This window comes from Panulirus ornatus, chromosome 67, assembly GCF_036320965.1.
Source record: "Panulirus ornatus isolate Po-2019 chromosome 67, ASM3632096v1, whole genome shotgun sequence".
NCBI classification, from domain to species: domain Eukaryota; kingdom Metazoa; phylum Arthropoda; class Malacostraca; order Decapoda; family Palinuridae; genus Panulirus; species Panulirus ornatus.
In genome coordinates, this window is record NC_092290.1 from 20,561,462 (window position 1) to 20,584,916 (window position 23,455).

At 40.1% G+C, this 23,455-nt stretch overlaps 1 protein-coding gene across 4 annotated transcripts in view; it reads right to left on the reverse strand.

The window, feature by feature from the left end:
• LOC139746983 (equilibrative nucleoside transporter 1-like) overlaps positions 1-23,455 on the reverse strand; it is a 122,075-nt gene that overhangs the window by 89,275 nt on the left and 9,345 nt on the right. Inside the window, exon 1 of one of the 4 annotated variants that reach the window (XM_071658683.1) lies at positions 20,326-20,402. The exons of 2 other annotated variants lie outside the window; for them this stretch is intronic. In XM_071658683.1, coding sequence (XP_071514784.1) covers positions 20,326-20,342 — 17 coding nt within the window. In that variant the 5' untranslated portion in view covers positions 20,343-20,402. Of the gene's footprint in view, positions 1-1,057; positions 1,412-20,325; positions 20,403-23,455 lie in introns of those variants that run through there. One more of the 4 variants, XM_071658682.1, reaches the window with a different exon arrangement.

Here is a 23,455-nt window from a genome sequence, read left to right on the forward strand (position 1 = left end):
AATAACTTAACAAGCTAGGCTATGTTCATTAATATGTTCATGTAGCTAATGCTAGGTTAAGTTCATTAATATCTTCATCTAGGCTAATATGTTCATGTAGCTAATACATCCATTAATATGTTCGTCTTGGCTAATATGTTCGTATGTTCCAAGGCTAATATGTTCATAGTAAATCTAAAATCTGTTCATTAGTTACTACTTATACGCTTGTTTAATATGTCTACGTGTTAATAACTTTATGCTATGCTAATATAACTTTGCACCGGATTAAAATGATCCCATGTTAATAACTTTAGCCAGTTAATATGTACGCAGGATAATAACCTTACGTTAACAATTCTAAGCTTGGATAAGTTAACGTTCATAATTTTAAGCAAGACTATGTTCACGTGTTAACAACTTTATGCAAAGCTGATATGTTCACAAGTTGACTTCAAGATAAACTGATACCTTCATATGTTCAGTTCAAGCTGAACTGATATGTTTACATGATAAGCTAAGCTGATATGTCCACACGTTAACTTCAAGCTGAGCTGACACGTCCACATGTTAACTTCAAGCTCAGCTGATAAGTCCCCACGTTAACTTCAAGCTGAGTCAATATGATCACATGTTAACTTCAAGCTCAGCTGATAAGTCCCCACGTTAACTTCAAGCTGAGCTGATACGTCCACATGTTAACTTCAAGCTCAGCTGATAAGTCCCTACGTTAACTTCAAGCTGAGTCGATATGATCACATGTTAACTTCAAGCTCAGCTGATAAGTCCCCCACGTTAACTTCAAGCTGAGTCGATATGATCAAATGTTAACTTCAAGCTGAGCTGATAAGTCCCCACGTTAACTTCAAGCTGAGCTGATACGTCCACATGTTAACTTCAAGCTCAGCTGATAAGTCCCTACGTTAACTTCAAGCTGAGTCGATATGATCACATGTTAACTTCAAGCTCAGCTGATAAGTCCCTACGTTAACTTCAAGCTGAGTCGATATGATCACATGTTAACTTCAAGCTGAGCTGATAAGTCCCCCACGTTAATCAGACAACAGCGGGTACTTACTGCCGTTGCGACACTTCAACCAGGAGCTGGACGGGGGAGTTGGAGCGCTCTGGTTCGGCTGGGCCATCTCCTGACCCCTGGCCACCTAACCCCTCCTCCTGGTCCTCCGTGACATCACTAACGATCATTACGCAGGTCGGTCACTCACGACCTCCTAACTACAACTGCTAGTAAATCAGGGTCATCCTGCGCTCTACCACATGAGACGGGTGGAAGAATTCTAGCTTCAAGTGTAGTTCCAGCGTGGAATCCTTCTCGTATGTGTGTGTGTGTGTGTATGTGTTTGAGTATATATATGTAAAATACGAGTGCTGGAGGGGAGACGTGTCACACACACACACACACACACTACCACACCAGAGCCCCGGCCTGCAACTACTACCGCACTCTGCCGACTCGCCTTTAAGGAGAGGAGGAGGAGGGGCAGCTGCTCCTGACGTCGATATTACGGTGGGTGGGGAGTGGAAGTCCTGCGCCAGCAGACACAGCATCCCTCACGGTGTGTGTGTGTGAACATAGCATAGCCACCATCACACACACACACCACAAACTCATTCCCTTCCACTAGATCTCCAGGGTCGTCGAGAGCATCGACGTGAGAGGAACAAACAGATGAAACATGAAGTACATGACTCTGTTCCCCTCACGAACGATAGGAACCAGACGAATAATTATGGGATTCCCTCAAAACTCTTTGGCCCGGTCCCCACCTCTCCGCACAGGGCCGGCTCACGGGACAGAGAGTATATGTAATATGATATCGTTATCACCAAGTTATGCTAAGATACGTTTAGACGATGAGATCTTTGCAGACTTGGACATAATGTGACTGAAACTTGAATTCACATCACAAGAGCCGTGTCGTAGAAGGCGAATAAGGGGGACGGGAGCGGGGAGCTAGAAACCCTCCCCTCCTTGTATTTTCACTTTCTAAAAGGGGAAACAGAAGGAGTCACGCAGGGAGTGCTCATCCTCCTCGAAGGCTCAGATTGGGGTGTCTAAATGTGTGTGGATGTAACCAAGATGAGAAAAAAGGAGAGATAGGTAGTATGTTTGAGGAAAGGAACCTGGATGTTTTGGCTCTGAGTGAAACGAAGCTCAAGGGTAAAGGGGAAGAGTGGTTTGGGAGTGTTTTGGGAGTAAAGACAGGGGTTGGTGAAAGGACAAGAGCAAAGGAAGGAGTAGCATTACTCCTCAAACAGGAGTTGTGGGTGTAAGTGACGAAGTGTAAGAAAGTAAACTCTAGAATGATATGGGTAAAACTGAAAGTGGATGGAGAGATGGGTCATTATTGGGGCCTATGCACCTGAGCATAAGAAAGATCATGAGAGGCAAGTGTTTTTGGAGCAGCTGAGTGAGTGTGTTAGCAGTTTTGATGCACGAGACCGGGTTATAGTGATGGGTGATTTTAATGCAGAGGTGAGTAATGTGGCAGTTGAGGGAATAATTGGTGTACATGGAGTGTTCAGTGTTGTAAATGGAAATGGTGAGGAGCTTGTTGATTTGTGTGCTGAAAAAGGACTGGTGATTGGGAATACCTAGGATAAAAAGAAAGATATACATAAGTATACGTATGTATGTAGGAGAGATGGCCAGAGAGCGTTATTGGATTACGTGTTCATTGATAGGCGAGTGAAAGAGACTTCTGGATGTTAATGTGCAGAGAGGTGCAACTGGAGGGATGTCTGATCATTATCTTGTGGAGGCTAAGGTGAAGATTTGTAGAAGAAGGCATTAAGAGTATTTGGTGTGGGAGGCAAGTTGCTGGAAGCAGTGAAAAGTTTTTATCGAGGATGCAAGGCATGTTTATGAGTAGGAAGAGAGGAAAGTGATTGGTACTCAGTGAATGTCAGTTTGCGGCAGGGGTGCGTGATGTCTTCATGGTTGTTTGATTTATGGATGGGGTTGTTAGGGAAGTGAATGAGAGTTTTGGAGAGAGGGGTAAGTATGCAGTCTGTTGTGGATGAGAGGGCTTGGGAAGTGAGTTAGTTGTTGTTCGCTGATGATACAGAGCTGGTGGCTGATTCGGGTGAGAAACTGCAGATGCTGGTGAATGAGTTTGGCAAAGTATGTGAAAGAAGAAAGCTGAGAGTAAATGTGAATAAGAGCAAGGTTATTACATAGAGTAAGGTTGAGGGACAAGTTAACTCGGAAGTAAGTCTAAATGGAGAAAAAGTGGAGGAAGTGAAGTGATTCAGATATCTGGGGGAGTGGATTTGGCAGCTGGCAGCAGATGGAACCATGGAAGCGGAAGTGAATCATAGGGTGGGGGAGGGGGCAAAAGTTCTGGGAGCGTTGAAAAATGTGTGGAAGTCGAAAACTGTGTGGAAAAATGTGTGTAGAAGCTGCTGACTGAGTCTGGTAAAGTGTGTGAAAGAAGAAAGCTGAAAGTAAATATGAATAAGAGCAAGGTTATTAGGTACAGTAGGGTTGAGGGACAAATCAATTGGGAGGTAGGTTTGAATGGAGAAAAACTGGAGGAAGTGGAGTGTTTTAGATATCTGGGAGTGGATTTGGCAGCAAATGGAACCATGGAAGCAGAAGTGAGTCACAGGGTGGGGTAGGGGGCAAAGGTTCTGGGAGCATTGAAAAATGTGTGGAAGGCGAGAACATTATCTCGAAAAGCAATAATAAGTATGTTTGAAGGAATAGTGGTTCCAACAATGTTATATGGTTGCGAGGCGTGGGTTATAGATATAGAGTTGTGCGTAGGAGGGTGGATGTGTTGGAAATGAGATGTTCGAGGACAATATGCAGTGTGAGGTGGTTTGATCGAAGAAGTAATGAAAGGGAAAGAGAGATGTGTGGTAACAAAAAGAGTGTGGTTGAGAGAGCAGAAGAGGGTGTTTTGAAATGGTTTGGTCACATGGAGAGAATGAGTGAGGAAAGATTGACCAAGAGGATATATGTGTCAGAGGTAGAGGGAACAAGGAGAAGTGGGAGACCAAATTGGAGGTGGAAAGATGGAGTGAAAAAGATTTTGAGTGATCGGGGCTTGAACATGCAGGAGGGTGAAAGGCGTGCAAGGAATAGAGAGAATTGGAACAATGTGGTATACTGGGGTCGACGTGCTGTCAATGGATTGAACCAGGGCATGTGAAGCGTCTGGGGTAAACCATGGAAAGTTTTGTGGGGCCTGGATGTGGAAAGGGAGCTGTGGTTTCGGTGCATTATACATGACAGCTAGCGACCGAGTGTGAACGAATGTGGCCTTCGTTGTCGTTTCCTGGCACTGCCTCGAGCGCAAGCGGGGGGGAGTCGTTTCGCGTGTGTCGGGGTGGCGGCAGGAATAGATGAAGGCAGCATGTATGAATATGTACATGTGTATATGTGTATATGTCTGTGTATGTATACGTTGAAATGTAAAGGAATGTATATATGCGTGTGTGGGTTTTTGTATATACATCTGTATGTGGGTGGGTTGGGCCATTCTTTGGTCAGTTTCCTTGCGCTACCTCGCTAATGCAGGAGACGGCGTCAAAGTGTGGATCAATTGTCTGCTTTGAAGAATGTATGTGAGAAATACTTAGAAAAGCAAATGGATTTCTATGTAGCATTTGTGGATCTGGAGAAGGCATATGACAGAGTTGATAGAGATGCTCTGTGGAAGGTATTAAGAATATACGGTGTGGGAGGCAAATTGTTAGAAGCAGTGAAAAGTTTTTATCGAGGATGTAAGGCACGTGTATGTGTAGGAAGAGAGGAAAGCGATTGGTTCTCAGTGAATGTTGGTTTGCGGCAGGGGTGTGTGATGTCTCCATGGTTGTTTAGTTTGTTTATGGATGGGGTTGTTAGGGAGGTAATTGCAAGAGTTTTGGAAAGAGGGGCAAGTATGAAGTCCGTTGTGGATGAGAGAGCTTGAGAGGTGAGTCAGTTGTTCGCTGATGATACAGCGCTGGTGGCTGATTCGGGTGAGAAACTGCAGAAGCTGGTGAATGAGTTTGGCAAAGTGTGTGAAAGAAGAAAGCTGAGAGTAAATGTGAATAACAGCAAGGTTATTACATACAGTAAGGTTGAGGGACAAGTTAACTCGGAAGTAAGTCTAAATGGAGAAAAAGTGGAGGAAGTGAAGTGATTCAGATATCTGGGGGAGTGGATTTGGCAGCTGGCAGCAGATGGAACCATGGAAGCGGAAGTGAATCATAGGGTGGGGGAGGGGGCGAAAGTTCTGGGAGCGTTGAAAAATGTGTGGAAGTCGAAAACATTATCTTGGAAAGCAAAAATGGGTATGTGTGAAGGAAGAGTGGTTCCAACAATGTTATATGGTTGCGAGGTGTGGGCTATAGATAGAGTTGTGCGAAGGAGGGTGGATGTGCTGGAAATGACATGTTTGAGGACAACATGTGGTGTGAGGTGGTTTGATCGAGTAAGTAATGAAAGGGTGAGAGAGATGTGTGGTAATAAAAAGAGTGTGGTTGAGAGAGCATAAGAGAGTGTTTTGAAATGGTTTGTTCACGTGGAGAGAATGAATGAGGAAAGATTGACAAAGAGGATATATGTGTCAGAGGTGGAGGGAACGAGAAGTGGTAGACCAAATTGGAGGTAGAAAGATGGAGTGAAAAACATCATTTTGAGTGATCGGGGCCTGAACATGCAGGAGGGTGAAAGGCTTGGCAAGGAATAGGGTGAATTGGAACGATGTGGTATACCGGGGTTGGCGTGCAGTCAATGGATTGAACCAGGGCATGTGAAGCATCTGGGGTAAACCATGGAAAGTTCTGTGGGGCCTGGATATGGAAAGGGAGCTGTGGTTTCGGTGCATTATACATGACAGCTAGAGACTGAGTGTGAACGAATGTGGCCTTTGTTGTCTCTTCCTAGCGCTACCTCGCGCACATGCAGGGGGAGGGGGTTGATATTTCATGTGTGGTGAGGTGGCGATGAGAATGAATAAAGGCAGACAGTATGAATTATGTACATGTGTATATATGTATATGTCTGTGTGTGTATATATATATATGTATACATTGAGATGTATAGGTATGTCTATTTGCGTGTGTGGATGTGTATGTACATACATGTGTATGTGAGTGGGTTGGGCCATTCTTTCGTCTGTTTCCTTGTGCTACCTTGCTAATGCGGGAGACAGCGACAAAGTAAATAAAAAAAAAAAATATATATATATATATATATATATATATATATATATATATATATATATATATATATATATATATATATATTCCCTGGGGATAGGGGAGAAAGAATACTTCCCACATATTCCCTGCGTGTCGCAGAAGGCGACTAAAAGGAAGGGAGCAGGGGGGCTGGAAATCCTCCCCTCTCAGTTTTTTTTAATTTTCCAAAAGAAGGAACAGAGAAGGGGGCCAGGTGAGGATATTCCCTCAGAGGTCCAGTCCTCTGTTCTTAACGCTACCTTGCTAATGCGGGAAATGGCGAATAGTATGAATAAAAAATAAAATATATATATATATATATATTTTTTTTTTGTCGCTGTCTCCCGCGTTTGCGAGGTAGCGCAAGGAAACAGACGAAAGAAATGGCCCAACCCACCCCCACACACATGTATATACATACATGTCCACACACGCAAATGTACATACCTACACAGCTTTCCATGGTTTACCCCAGACGCTTCACATGCCCTGATTCAATCCACTGACAGCACGTCAACCCCGGTATACCACATCGATCCAATTCACTCTATTCCTTGCCCTCCTTTCACCCTCCTGCATGTTCAGGCCCCGATCACACAAAATCTTTTTCACTTCATCTTTCCACATCCAATTTGGTCTCCCACTTCTCCTCGTTCCCTCCACCTCCGACACATATATCCTCTAGGTCAATCTTTCCTCACTCATTCTCTCCATGTGCCCAAACCATTTCAAAACACCCTCTTCTGCTCTCTCAACCACGCTCTTTTTATTTCCACACATCTCTCTTACCCTTACGTTACTTACTCGATCAAACCACCTCACACCACACATTGTCCTCAAACATCTCATTTCCAGCACATCCACCCTCCTGCGCACAACTCTATCCATAGCCCACACCTCGCAACCATACAAAATTGTTGGAACCACTATTCCTTCAAACATACCCATTTTTGCTTTCCGAGATAATGTTCTCGACTTCCACACATTCTTCAAGGCTCCCAGGATTTTCGCCCCCTCCCCCACCCTATGATCCGCTTACGCTTCCATGGTTCCATCCGCTGCCAGATCCACTCCCAGATATCTAAAACACTTTACTTCCTCCAGTTTTTCTCCGTTCAAACTTACCTCCCAATTGACTTGACCCTCAACCCTACTGTACCTAATAACCTTGCTCTTATTCACATTTACTCTTGACTTTCTTCTTTCACACACTTTACCAAACTCAGTCACCAGCTTCTGCAGTTTCTCACATGAATCAGCCACCAGCGCTGTATCATCAGCAAACAACAACTGACTCACTTCCCAAGCTCTCTCATCCACAACAGACTTCATACTTGCCCCCCTTTCCAAAACTCTTGCATTCACCTCCCTAACAACCCCATCCATAAACAAATTAAACAACCATGGAGACATCACACACCCCTGCTGCAAACCTACATTCACTGAGAACCAATCACTTTCCTCTCTTCCTACACGTACACATGCCTTACATCCTCGATAAAAACTTTTCACTGCTTCTAACAACTTGCCTCCCACACCATATATTCTTAATACCTTCCACAGAGCATCTCTATCAACTCTATCATATGCCTTCTCCAGATCCATAAATGCTACATACAAATCCATTTGCTTTTCTAAGTAATTCTCACATACATTCTTCAAAGCAAACACCTGATCCACACATCCTCTACCACTTCTGAAACCACACTGCTCTTCCCCAATCTGATGCTCTGTACATGCCTTCACCCTCTCAATCAATACCCTCCCATATAATTTACCAGGAATACTCAACAAACTTATACCTCTGAAATTTGAGCACTCACTCTTATCCCCTTTGCCTTTGTACAATGGCACTATGCACGCATTACGCCAATCCTCAGGCACCTCCCCATGAGTCATACATACATTAAATAACCTTACCAACCAGTCAATAATACAGTCACCCCCTTTTTTAATAAATTCCACTGCAATACCATCCAAACCTGCTGCCTTGCCAGCTTTCATCTTCCGCAAAGCTTTTACTATCTCTTCTCTGTTTACCAAATCATTTTTTCTAACCCTCTCACTTTGCACACCACCTCGACCAAAACACCCTATATCTGCCACTCTATCATCAAACACATTCAACAAACCTTCAAAATACTCGCTCCATATATATATGACTTTTTATCCCTGGGGATAGGGGAGAAAGAATACTTCCCACGTATTCCCTGCGTGTCGTAGAAGGCAACTAAAAGGGAAGGGAGCGGGGGGCTGGAAATCTTCCCCTCTCGTTCTTATTTTTAATTTTCCAAAAGGAGGAACAGAGAAGGGGGCCAGGTGAGGATATTCCCTCAAAGGCCCAGTCCTCTGTTCTTAATGCTACCTCACTAATGCGGGAAAGCGCAAATAGTATGAAAAAAAAAAGAAAAAGATGTTTGACTTTTAAAGTGCATGACCTCGTCAGGTGAGTGTCAGGAGGTATGGTCAGGCCAGAAGTGTGATCATCAATATGAGGGGGTCGCATCAACAAGGGCAAGGATCAGGTCATGAATGGCAAGAGTCGTATGACTGAAGTTTCTGGGCCAATCCATGAGATGACACTTGTCAATGATCACCAGACCATTGTCTTTGGTCACCCAACCCTTGCCTTTGATGGTAGTTTCATTTTCTTGTTTTTTTGCACTTCATAAGCCTCCTTCCAAGACATCTTACTCTCCCTAAGATTTACTGATGCTCATCCCAACTTTCATTTGCCCTTGTTTTTAACCCCTGCATCTTCCTCTTGACCTACTGCTGCCTTGTCTTATACATCCCCTAATCATTTACACTCTCCTGTAAGTACCACCCAAATGCCTCTCTTTTCTATTTCACTACCAAGTTCATTTCTTCATCCCATCACTCACAAACCTTTCTAATCTGCTCATCTCCCACCTTTTGCATGCCACATGCATCTCTTGCACAAGGCAGCACTGCTTTCCTAAGTGCCTCCCTACTCCTCACTTACTCCCATTATGTCATTTACTCTTACCTTTTGCCATTCTACACTCAATATTTCTTCACACAAGTCTCTTTTCCAAGCTCACTTACTCTCACTACTCTCTTCTCACCGACAATATTGCCTCTTTTCCAAAAACTTTTACAAATCTTCACCCTCGCCTCCATAAATAGTGATAAGACATTCCACCAACTGCTCTTTTCAGCACATTTACATCAATATGTCTCTCTTTTACATGCCTATCAATTAATATGTAATCCAGTAATGCCTGCTGACCATCTCAACTACTCACATACATAACCTCGTTTTTGTCCCTCATTTCAAACCAGGTATTCTCAATCACCAGTCCTTTTTCAACACACAACTCCACAAAGTGTCCACCATTTTCATTCATGATACTGAATACCCCATGCCCCCTATTTATACCCTCATCTGCCACACTGCTCACCTTCATGTTCAAATTATCCATCATAAATTCCTGGTCTCTTATATCAAAACTGCTGAGATACTAGCTCAACGGTTTCCAAAAAACTTGCCTCTCATGACCTTTCTTCTCATGACCAGGTACATAAGCAATAAAATCACCCATCTCTCTCCATCCATTTTCAGTTTTGTCCACATCAATCTAGAATATACTTTCTTACACTATCACACACACCCACAACTCCTGCTTCAGGAGTAGTGCTACTACTTCCTTAGTTCTTGTACCTCACCAACCCCTGATTTTACTCCCAAGACTTTTCCAAACCATTCTTCCCCATTACCCTTGAGCCTCATTTCACTCTGAGCCAGAACATCCAGGTTTCTTTCCTCAAACATACCATCTATCTCTCCCTTCTTCTCATCTTCGTTACATCCACACACATTCAGACACTCTAGCCTGAGCCTTCGAGGAGGATGACCACTTCCAGCTCAGCTAGGTAGCACCAGGAAACAGATAAAGAATGGGCCATCCATTCATATACACATATGTATACATAAATGCCCATACACACACATATACATACATATACATATCAATATATACACATATACATACAAATACACAGACATATACATATATACACATGTACATATTCATACTTGCTTGTCTTCATCCATTTCCCGGCCCTATCCCGCCCCACAGGAAACAGCATTGCTGCCCCCTGCTTCAGTGACGTAGCGCCAGAAAAACAGACTAAAAAGGCCACATTCGTTCACACTCAGTCTCTAACTGTCATGTGTAATGCACTGAAACCACAGCTCCCTTTCCACATCCAAGCCCCACAGACCTTTCCATGGTTTACCCCAGACGTTTCACATGCTCTGGTTCAGTCCAATGAAAGCACGTTGACCCCAGTATACCACATCGTTTCAATTCACTCTCTCCCTTGCATGCCTCTCGCCCTCCTGTATGTTCAGGCCCTGATTGCCCAAAATCTTTTTCACTACATCCTTCTACCTCCAATTTGGTCTCCCACTTCTCCTTGTTCCCTCCACCTCTAACACAAATATCGTCTTTGTCAATCTTTCTTCACTCATTCTCTCCATATATCCAAACCATTTTAACACACCCTCTTCTGCTTTCTCACCCAAACTCTTTTTATTTCCACACATCTCTCTTACCCTTTCATTACTTACTTAAGCAAACCACCTCACACCACATATTGTCCTCAAACATTTCATTTCCAACACATCAATCCTCCTCCGTACAACCTTATCTACTTCCCATGCCTCGCAGCCATATAATATTGTTGGGACTACTGTTCCTTCAAATACACCCATTTTTGCTCTCTGAGATAACATTCTCTCCTTCCACACATTCTTCATCACTCCCAGAACCTTTGGCCCCACCCTATGACTCACTTCCACTTCCATGGTTCCATTTGCTGCTAAGTCCACTCCCAGATAACTAAAACACTTCTTCCTCCAATTTTTCTCCATTTAAACTCACATCCCAACTAACTTGACCCTCAACCCTATTGAACCTAATAACATTGCTCTTGCTCCCAATTACTCTCAACTTTCTCCTTTCACACACTTTTCCAAATTCAGTCACCTACTTCTGGAGTTTCTCACTTGAATCAGCCACCAGTACTGTATCATCAGTGAACAACAACTGACACTTTCCAGGCCCTCTCTCCAAAAATCTTGCATTTACCTCCTCAGCCACACCCATCCATAAAATAAATTAAACAACTATGGGGACATCACACACCCCTGCTACAGACAGACCTTCACTGGGAACCAATCACTCTCCTTTCTTCCTACTCATACACATGCCTTACACCCTTGATAAAAACTTCTCACTGCTTCTAGCAGCTTACTTCGCACTCCATACACTCTTACAACCTGCCACAAAGCTTCTCTATCAACCCTATCATACACCTTCTCCAGATCCATATATGCTACATAGAAATCCATCTGTTTTTCTAAGTATTTCTCACACACATTCTTCAAAGCAAACACCTGATCCACACATCCTCTACCACGTCTGAAACCACTCTCCCAAACAAGTTTTCAGAAATATTCAACAATGGCACTGTACATGCATTCCACCAATCCTCAGGCACTTCACCATGATCCATAAAGATAATTAATTTCCTTACCAACCAATCAACAACTCAGTCACCCCCTTCCTTAATAAAGTCAACTGCAATGCTATGCAAACTTGCTGCCTTGCTGGATTTCATCTTCTGCAAGACTTTCACCACCTCTTCTCTCTTCACCAAACCCCTCTCTCTCCGACTCTCTCCCTTGACACACCACCCCAACCAAAATACTTTACATCTGCCAATCGATCATCAAACACATTCAACAAACCTTAAAAATACTCACTTCATCACTACCTGTTATCACTTCCCCCCTTTTCCTCTTCAACAATGTTCCCATTTGTTCTCGTCTTACGTACATTATTTACCTCCTTCCAAAACATCTTTATATCCTCCCTAAAGTTCAATGATACTCTCTCACCCCAACTCTCATTTGTCCTCTTTTTCAACCCTTGCACCTTCCTCTAGACCTCCTGCCACTTTCAAATATACATCCCCCAGTCATTTGCACTCCATGCAAGTATCATCCAAACGCTTCTCTTTTCTTTTTCACTAACAACTTCACTTCTTCATCTCACCACTTAATACCCTTCCTAATCTGCCCATCTCCCACTTTTCTCATGCCACATGCATCTCTTTGTACATGCCATCACTGCTTCCCTAAATACATCCCATTCCTCACCCACTCCCCTCACGTATTTGCTCTCACCTTTCACCATTGTGCACTCGATCTCTCCTGGCACTTCCTCATACAAGTCTCCTTTCCAAGCTCACTTATTCTCACCATTCTCATCTCCCCAACATTGTCTTCTCTTTTTTGAAAACCTCTACAAATCTTCTTCGCTTCCACAAGATAGTGATCAGACATCTGACCACCTCCTACAGCACTAAGGTAGCAAGTCCACCAGTCCAGATCACAAGTCATAAAGTGTTGTGATGATGTGTGAGTATCTCTTTGAAGAAAGAGTAGGAATTGAATATTAAGCGCTCAGAGTCTTCTTTATGGTAGTTCCACTCTGCACATGAAGGGTCTTTGGATGTGATGAAATGGTGTTTTTAGGGTTGAAGTGATAGAAGAAATCCAGAGCATAGATGAAAGTGTGTGACTTAGGTTTGTCTGAGGAAGGTGGTTTCCAATGGGTGTGTCAGGAGGCATGGAGTTTAAAACTCAATTGGGGGCTAATTCTTTAGTGCTTCTCAGGTTATTTTAGTCAATGATGTATATGTTGGGATTGAGGAGAGATCTTTAAGTACAGGTTACTGGAGTGTGAGGATGAGGCTGGCTTTCTATTTCTACTTGGTTCCAAAGCCTTGCCGGATTAACCATTTTGCCAGACCAGCCGTGGCCACGTAATAATAATTCATCAACACACCTCTAAAGCACTAATTATACACCTCCCATTATCTATAGTATACCGTGTGTAAAAAGTATTCGTCTGCATTATACACCTGCTCAGGACTGAGGCACTATACTCGACAGCTCCTTCGTGGTTTGCAGACCGCTTTTCTTCACACACTTTATTCATGGAAATTCCATGACGCTTCTTGAATCTTTGAAGCCATCCTTCACTACAGTCATGCTCACATCGTAATTTAAGTTCTTTATGAAACAACTTAGTCTGGTCCATTATCATGCTACCTGACAAATCCACTCCATCACTCCAACGCTGTCAAAACTCTTCCAACATCACTTGATCATGCTCAGTACTCTTACAATCTTTCATAGTTTTCCTAATCGTCATTAGCTTCTTGGAATCACTGTCTCCAACGAATTTCAACATCTTCTCCCTTTTCTTCTTTATATCATAAACAGTTGATGAACCAATACTGTAGATGTCACACAGCTTACATACCGAAACACCACAGTCCATTTTTTTCAACAGTTCTACTTTATCTTGGATCTATATGAACTGGTGTTTACGTTTGACACCACAAGTGACAATCTCATATGTCTTAGAACCCATAGCTAGTATTAAATTTAAGCAAAATAAGCTAAGAATCTCACAGAATTGTGGTATCACCACCAGCAAGTGCACTGTAAAGAATGTAGATAAGCACACCCTACACACAATGCCATCTGTGGCCCCCCAGTAAACTAGTCTGGGGGCCGCAGTAATTTCAAGTTCCCTCACGTAATTCTGTCCGAACTAAAGGAGGTGCCGAACCATCAGTTGCTGGAAATTCGGTAGTGTACCTGAATACATATTTTTCTTTTTCCTTCTTTCAAACATGTTCAGAAGTTTCCCCATAAGCAAGGCAGCACTAAGAAAAGATGAAGAAATGGCTTCATTTGCTCACATCCTCTATCCAGCTGTCATGTATAATGCAATGAAACCAGAGCCCCTATCCTTAATCAGACTCCACAGATAAGAGTCTATACCATCTAGGAAGACATTTACAAAAAAAAAGTTTCAGAACAGAACCCTGCAGAACTCTACTGGTGATCTCAACCCATTTTGAGAATGTTTGTTTGTGTAAAAATCATGACTGGGGAAAAAGAAATTATCACTCATGGGACACTCACTTGCCTTAACACAGTCCATTCAAATCCTTACAGACCAGTATAAAGGAAGGTATAATATATCAATCAGGTTTTTTTTAAATTGTGAATTTTTACAAATATTTTATAAGGATTCTCTTTCTTTCTCCCACCGAGGGTAGTCATTTAAGATTGATTGTGTTTAATATTGGGTAGCTTTAAAAGATGCATTACAGTATACAAATAAGCAAACTGCAATGAAAGAGACTGCTCAAACAGCATATCTAAAGACTTAAAGACTCTCAACCACTTCAAACATTCACAAAATCTCTCATGGATGAAAAGAAGTTTAATAGAATTGCAAATGCTAGGTAAAATACACCTGAAATGCAGAATGTCAATTTCAATAGTCCTGTCTCAGAGGAAGCTTGACTAAGAGGAATGCCAATATCCTCCCTCGGTCATGAGTCTTGGGTTGAGCTAAGAAAAGCAAAAAATGCAAAAGAAATCCCCCACATACCTAAACAAATCTGTAACAAAAGATGAAATTGAAAACATTCAAATCACAAAATCTGCTAGATGCCATTTCTATGCAGCTCTAACACTCAGTCCACAATAAGAACTATACTGGTGCAAATACTGACACCCAGGTTTTACGACAACACACCAGTTTAGGGCTCTTGCACTGTAGCAACAACCCAAGGTGCATGTAAAATTCATAAAAATGAATCAGTATTTATGATTCATGTTAGAGGAAAAATCACAAGTAAAAACAGATACCCATCTTAATACCAAACAGATAACGGAATGCCTGACTGTCCATAATGAGGTGATGTACTGTGTTTGAAAACTGAAAAATTATAGCTATAGCAGAAGTGCATAGCAGAAGGCACCTCCCCTCCCACCTCTTACTCCAACTCAACTGCCAACAGGACAAAAGACAAGAAAATAAATACCATGCAGTATAAGGAGCACATAATGACATGGATATATTTTGGGAGTGTGTGGTTTGGAATGGGTTCTCTATCAGGTCAACTAGTCCCCTAGATCCCTGGCTGTTAAGTCCCTACAAAGGAACATCTGCCAATCTCTTACATTTCATGAAGGTAAAACAATGCAAATCCTTATGGATCACCCTTTCCTGAGGAAAAAAATGCATCTTAGTCCCACACCAAGGAAGAGCTCTCTTAGATGCTCAGAGGGCTTTGTCCATAGGTGAGAAAATCATAAGTATTCACAGTCCTACCTTATCTCTTATGAAGTAAAGTATAGCTAAATGATTCACAGAGAAAATACTTATTTTCATTCAAGTAACCATATTCAGTAAGGATAATCAATATACAATAAACACGACTGATGTGCACTTTAAATTGCTACTCCTATCAAGTGAGGACAAAAATCACAGCTCTTGCTCATTTCATTTTTACACAGATACAGTCTGAGTAGCATTTGTGTCCCTTTAGCACTGACAGCCCACACAAACATTACCTTTTCAATGTGATATGCCCAACAAAGAATTAATAAACAATCAATAGATATATCTTTTAGAAGCCCCTGCAAGGAACACTCATCCCATATGTTAGGTTTGGTACAGTTCATTAGATTAGGATGTAAACCATTTCTCATCAAAAAATCTTTATGAGGCAGAAACTGCAAAATTACCATAAAATAAATTGTCATGTGTCATATCAACAATTTTGTTCCTTTAAATTCTTGGGACAATACTCAGATGTTTTCAGTTATGAGTTACAAGACTAACCTTATTCAAATAACAATCATATATCAATTCTACATTAGTTTTTTCTATCATACTTTAACTCCTTGAAAAGAACTATACGCTTCTTGTGTCATCACAGACACCAAAATTTGCCTTTCTATGAATACTGAATTCTTCATAACTCTGTGCCTTTGAACCATGTACAGTAAATTTATCATTATTATTATTATTATTATTATTATTATTATTATTATTATTATTTTGCTTTGTCGCTGTCTCCCACGTTAGCGAGGTAGCACAAGGAAACAGATGAAAGAGTGGCCCAACCCACCCACATACACATTTATATACATACACGTCTACACATGCAAATATACATATCTATACATCTCAACGTATACATATATAAACACACACAGACATATACATATATACACATGTACATAATTCATACTGTCTGCCTCTATTCATTCCCATCGCCACCTCGCCACACATGAAATAACAACCCCCTCCCCCCTCGTGTGTGCGAGGTAGCGCTAGGAAAGGACAACAAAGGCCACATTCGTTCACACTCAGTCTCTAGCTGTCATGTAATAATGCAAATTATATTACAAATTATTAATTTCTTTTTAATCTAAGCCTTTGTACAAGGCATGGCAAGCAAAGAACATTCTAAAGTATAGTAATTAGTATTGAACTCTTCATATGATTTCATCACCCACCCATACACATTTTCCAGCATGTTTTATTGTTCTAGTTAGAGTCTTTTAAGCTCTACTGATGGATGTATGATGCACAATGAATGTACCAACCTTTTCACCCTTTAGCACACCAATCGTCATTTGGAATTGAGTTATTCTGACTAGTTTGATACTTTTACCAGCTCTGATTGGCTGAGATTCTTTAAAGGAAGAAGAAACAAAAGAAATTAACTTAGCCAATAAAAGCTGGCATAATTATCAAACTAGTCAGAGTAAATTAACTCCATAAGACAATTGGTATGCTAAAGGAAGAACAGGCTTGCACATTAATTCTTTGTCTTGGCTATGACAGTTCATGGAAACTTCATGGATAATCATGGTAACTAGGCTTATGATTGACACCTGATCAATATGTAGTTGGTGAAATCTAAGTAAAAGGTAACTACAGAATTCAGAATTTTGGAAACAGTCAATCAAGCTCGAGCACATTTGTAAATAATATTAAAGCAACCTTACCACATGCTTAGTAGGATTTCATTTTGTATTCATTACTGATGCCTTTTGCAGTTTTATATGCTTGGACTTACTGTTCTTTTCTGCTTTAACTCGAGTCAACTGATAACCAAACATCTCGTTATACTTCAAAATCAAAATTTGGTGATTCTTTGATTCACAAAATTTCACTTGAACTTTATGTTAACCACCTGTGTTGACCTTTTTATAATATGCAGATTTCAAGCATGGCCTCATTCTCAAAATATTAGTTGTCCTGTTTTTGAAATTTCAGATAATAATGCAAAGTAAAAAATACCTGTTTGGGTTGAAAATTCTGCAGAGGTCATACGATCAAAGGCAAACTGGCCTCATGGTAACTTTTATTTTCCTGTCTTTGCGGGTAGTTCATCATTTAAATTAGGTTCAGGTAATCATGGAATGTTTTAAAAAAATTTGTTTTATTCAAACAGCTTTATGTATAGAAAGATTTAATTTTCTAAAAGTGGGAGAGAAGAAAAAGGAATATGGTACACTGCTCGATAGGAATGTATCAGTAAAAGTTTAGCAAAGGAGGAGGGAATAATATAAAATATGTAAGTAGAATGAAGATTTCTGAAGAAAGTTAAGTGGAAAGTTTTGGGATAATAAGAAACTATACAGGGTGAGTATCCTTTACCTGAAATGCCTGGGACCAGAAATGTTTCGGATTTTGGAATTTTGTCCAATTTTGGAATATTTGCAAACACATTATGAGATATGTGGAAAAGTGGATGGTATGGAAACAAACAACAACTGAGGTGCAATGATGTCAATGTCAATATGGATTTGAAGCAAAATATTTATCAAGTCTGTGCTTAAATGTATCTATAGCACCAGTTTTATCTACTCTAGTTGGTAAATCATTCCATATGATAAAGCCTAAAGGAAAACTAGTTTGCCTAATTCAAGGTAAAACATTTGCCATGAATTTATATCAACTACTACAAGTGAAATCAGATGAATATACCCCCTAAGTAGCTGGTTAGATCAAGATCATTGATGTCTTTTATCATTTTGAATACTTGTACTACAAAACCTCTTCACCTTCTCTTTCAAAAGCTAAATAAATATAATCAATTTTGTTGGTTCTCAAAGGATTTGTTTCTCAAGCTGGGGATCATCTTAGTAGCTTGCCTCTGTACTGTCTCTATTCTGCCTATATCTTTCCTCAAGTAAGGTGACTAAAACTGGACACAATGTTCAAGATAAGGATGCATCTATGAGTGGCAGAGAGAGGATAATTTCCCAAGACTTAAATTTGAAAGCCCTATCAATAAATCCAAGAATTTTGTTCATCCTTTATACTGCCTCTGTGCACTGCTTACCTGGCTTTAGGTCAACAGAGATTATCACACTAAATTTCTTTTCATCATTTACCTTTTATAGTTCAACAGAATTCATATTATAGCTTGCCTCTTCATTTATACTTCCAATATCTAAAACTTTGCACTTATCAATACCAAAATTCATCTGCCACTTATAAACCCAGTCCATCAATTTGCCTCCATCAGTTTGAAGCTGCAGACATTAATTTTCTTTTGTAGATTTATTTCCCTGCTTAAAATTGTCCATGAATTTTGATATTTTACTATGGAGCCCATTACCAATATCATTAATATAAAGACTGATTCTTGTGGTACACCACTTATTACATCCAATCATTCACTAGTTTTTATTTATGGCCAGTCAGCCAATTTCCTAACTAACGAAGTACAACCCCATCTAAACCATACGACTTCACTTTTGTTAATAACTATTGATGAGAGGAATTTTATCAAATGATATTTGAAAATTTATATAGATGACACCTTTCTCATGTTCATCTCCCAAAGCAAAGTGCTTTGCAGTTTTTGCATTCCTTGCTGATGTCTGAGCAGCAAATCAGGGCTTCTAGGACTACATTTAAAGAATTACAGTACCAAGTAAAGTATCTTGTTTTGGTGTGCCTCCACTCAATAAAAGAGATCATTGTATCTGGTTCTGGGAGCTCTGTGATCATTACAGGCACCCATTCATCATCCCCCAGCTTCCTGCCAACTGGTTATGACAAACTATAGCTGGTAATTCTGTCATGGTACCACATCACCATCTATCAGTGTGCATGAATTAAGAGCTTAATGCACAGAAGCTTGAGTTGGTTATGGCATATCATTCTAGTTCATTTCTTCTTGAACTACTGCCTCAAGTCTGGCACATGTGAAATCTGTGTATTTTTCTTGAAATGCTACATACCACCTTAAGTCCCTCACTCATGAAATTTGAATACTAATCTACATGGATGCAGGTAATGCACTGCTCTAGAGCAGCTAGTGTTTTGTCTGCTTAATCTTCAAATGTGACAAAATTCGTTGCTTAGATCAAAATTTCTTTATCTGTATCTTCACAGACTTTCCCATTAGATATAAAAATTGTTATGTCATCCCACGCAAAGTTTAAAATACTGGCAAAGTTGCTGTTCACCTTGTACATAGAACTTTGTAACTGACCAGAGTTACAAATCCTTCTGTTTCTCTAAGTATTTGTCACACATCTTTAAAGCAAACACCTGATCCATACATCCTTTATTTCTGTTGAAACCACATTTTTTCTTCCATATCAGATACCCTGTGCATGCCACCACCTTCTCAACCACTACTTTCTCATATATATTTTTTTGATTCTGTGTAGCATTCTCCTCACAAGCAGTTATTACAAAAATGTGAATCTCTCATACAAAAGATGAACCAAAAAAATACAGGAAAGAGTAAAGATTTTAAAAGCACCAGAGACTAATACTTCCATGGCATGCAGAAGGAATGAGGTACTACTTTCTCAAGTTTTGATCACCAAAGACATACTTCTAATGAAGTTACTAACACAGTAACTCTCTAGGTCCAGTTGTTTCATAATAATCTCAGATATATTTATTGTATGTGCTGTAATACAACTGTTGGCTGTCCACCTTGTCTTATAACACAAGCTACTATCCTCACTGGAAGTCTGCATGAGGCTGTAAAAGCCAATGGTTCCCACACAACTATTCACATGCAGTTACAGTCCATTTGACAGGATCACTTTACAGAATTGTAAAAAAGGCAACAAAATAAACACATGGCAACGTAGATTACTACTCTATATATAGACAGAGAAGTACACTATGATATCAGGTACTGTGATTCAAACACTATCATTCAGTCTGAAAAATCAAAAAAGAGATCTTATGATTAACTCACCTAGAAAGAGCCCCCATTAGTAAAGAGAGTTAAGCAGATGTGGAGTCCTAACACAAAGAGATACAACTCAACACTAAAAGTCTTATGTGACATAAGTTATGTAAAAATCTCATATACCCTCTTATCTGATAATCTATGTGACAAGGGTCACCAGGAAAGTGATAAGATTAGATAGTATAAATCATGTTTGTAACACAAACAGATCACTTTATCAAGGGAGCTACTGAAACTATTGTATTATTTGTACTACCTAGCACCTAGTCTTATCATTCTCATTCCAGAAAAACATACAATAATAATCTCATTTCATACTAGGATGACCATGTCAAACAAGGATAAACATGTCTTACTAGGATGACCATGTCAAACAAGGATAAACATGTCTTACTAGGATGATCATGTCAAACAAGGATAAACATGTCCTAAGATTATCATGCAAACTAGGATGACCATGTCCAACAAGAATGATCATGTCTTAAGAAAATATTTTCATCTGTTAACCCCTTCTTGATCATCCTTTGTTGCTATTTCTGTTAAGACTTTTAGAGTTCACTGCATGCACTTTGTTTCAGTTTCACTGTTATGTTCTTTAACAACAGCAATGCAGTATAGAGTACATCAATACTAAATTTTTCTTTTTACATGTGATTATGATACAAAATCCCTAATACATTTCAAGCAACATCCTGACAATTCAAAATAAAAAACACCTAATTTTTTGTTTGATTACAACGCTCAACACCCTCGCAGAATCATTCATCAGTGGCTTATTCTCGCTTAATTCATCCCTTTTAATGATCTGTGTATCATTATCTTTCCTCTTATCAGAGATACTAGCAGATTTGGGCCCCTCCAGGCCTGAATCTGCTTACTCCTGCAGAGGGTTACCATACCCTTCCTCACTACCATCAAGCCATCCCACCCTGGCCACAACACCATCCCTCACCATTTCACTGCTTACGACATCCCCATCCCCATCATAACCAACCCCCTTTCTCCCTGGCTTCTACACCCTCCCCCATCATCACTTTGCCCTCTTTGGCCAACATACCCTCCCTTACCACTAACACTTCCTCCCTACCTGGTCATCACACCCAAAATAGTGGCAGGGCAGGCACACTCACCCCTCACCATTTTTCCTCTTCATGGCTCCCACAATGTTGATGCAGCCTTCCTGCTCAACAATTAAAATATTCCTGAAAATATATCAATCTAGCGGCCACCAATTTATATCCAGCCAAGGAAATGGATTGAATATTGGCAACTGTGAATGGGGGTCAGTTGTCATGCATCTGGCAACTCCCACAGTATGTCTACAAACTGGAAACAGACAGGATTGCCTTTTAATAGTATGAATATTAAGAACAAAATCCATTACATTTCATTGAAAATGGTGATAAATCCAAAGTAAAACTCATACACTGGCCAACATTCTCCATATCAACAATAAATGTATCACTTCTTATAGCATTCAGTTATAAAAAGTACTCCCAATATCTCCTAAAACCGATTTAATTATATTTTCCCTGCAAATATATGTAAAGTCGTTTTTCTTCAAAATCACTTTCCCCACTTTAGTAAGGAGGCACCACGACCGATCACACAATGGTCTCATTTGAACATAACCAACCTCTAACTGTCATGTACCCTACACAGTCAAGGCCTAGAAATTAACCAGAATGCTTCATATGAACTGATTCAACCCTCTGATAGCATATTGACCCCCTTGCATCACATCAATCTACTCTATTCTATCCAATGCATGCACCTCACCATCCTAGAAACTTCCTCTACTTCTGGCATATACTATGAACCATGCTTCAACTAGGTTACAGTGACTCAATCATAGCTTGTTAAAATGAAAATTCAGACAAATGAAACTTTCACTGTAACCCTTCACTTAGCTTCAGTACGAAAAACTGTTGGCTTACCATCAATCTGTGATCTATAAATCAGTTTTTCAAAAGTGGAGATCCTTAGAACATCATAATGATGATCATTTCTTAAAAGTCTCAGTCTATAAAGTTTTGGAAAAAGATATAAACTAACTAGTATGATTGAAAGAATAATATCTAGCACATACATGAATAACAAATATCAAAATAAAGCTGAAAAAGACAGATATTTTTGTCTGGGATGGTCTATTGTCTGAAAGGAGCAATTAAAAGTTGGATGGAAGGACCAAGTCAAAAGGATAGGTTAGGTGATCATAATGATGATATATTTACATAGACACTTAGAAATCTTTTTTACATAAACATCCTGATCAAGTATATGTGCTTGCTATTATCTTCATGCAATATTACCAACAAAGTGGATTGCAAGCAATCACCATATGTCCTTAATTTTCAGGATGGAGATTGGGTATATTTGATTTTCATTTATCATATCTTCGCTCCTGTTCTTCCCACCCCATCTCTTCTTCTTCCTTCCTCCTGTTTTTACTCATTTTACTATCCCCTTCCTCATCTCTTCTCTTCATCCTCCCTATCCTCCTTACTTTTCTTATTATCCTTCTATGATTCCCTGATATTTCTCTTCATCCTCCCTATTCTCCTTACCTTCACTGATCTTTCCTCTTCATTCCTTCTATCCACTGTGACCTTTCCTCTTCATCTTCTCCATCCTCATCCTCTTCATATATCTTTCCTTTCCATCTTTCCTATAATCCTCTTCTCAAATCTCTCCTCTTCATCCTCCCATTCCTCCTTTTTTTTTATTTTTTTATTTTCCTCATCAACCTCTCCATCCTACTTGTCCTCCCTGATCTTTCCCCTTCACCTTCCCTGATTTTCTATCTTTATCCTCACTATCAGGGATAATGTGTGGCCCAGCCAATATAATCAAGCCTAACCTGAAATGATTACCTGTTCAGAACCATGTTTGTTACCAACACAGGATATGATCATTCATTTAGATCAGGTGTGACCATATTGGCTGTACTACACATATCTATGTATTTGGGTTCTGTTCTTGCTTGGACATACAATAAAGAAATACCTCAAGGTTTTACTTTCTTGTAACATCAGGCAAGTGGTAAATTCACCCATCTATTGTTTCACACTAATCCAGCATCATAAGTTCAGAACAAAAATGGTGCAAACATGTTTGTTTTCTGTTTCCCATTTTA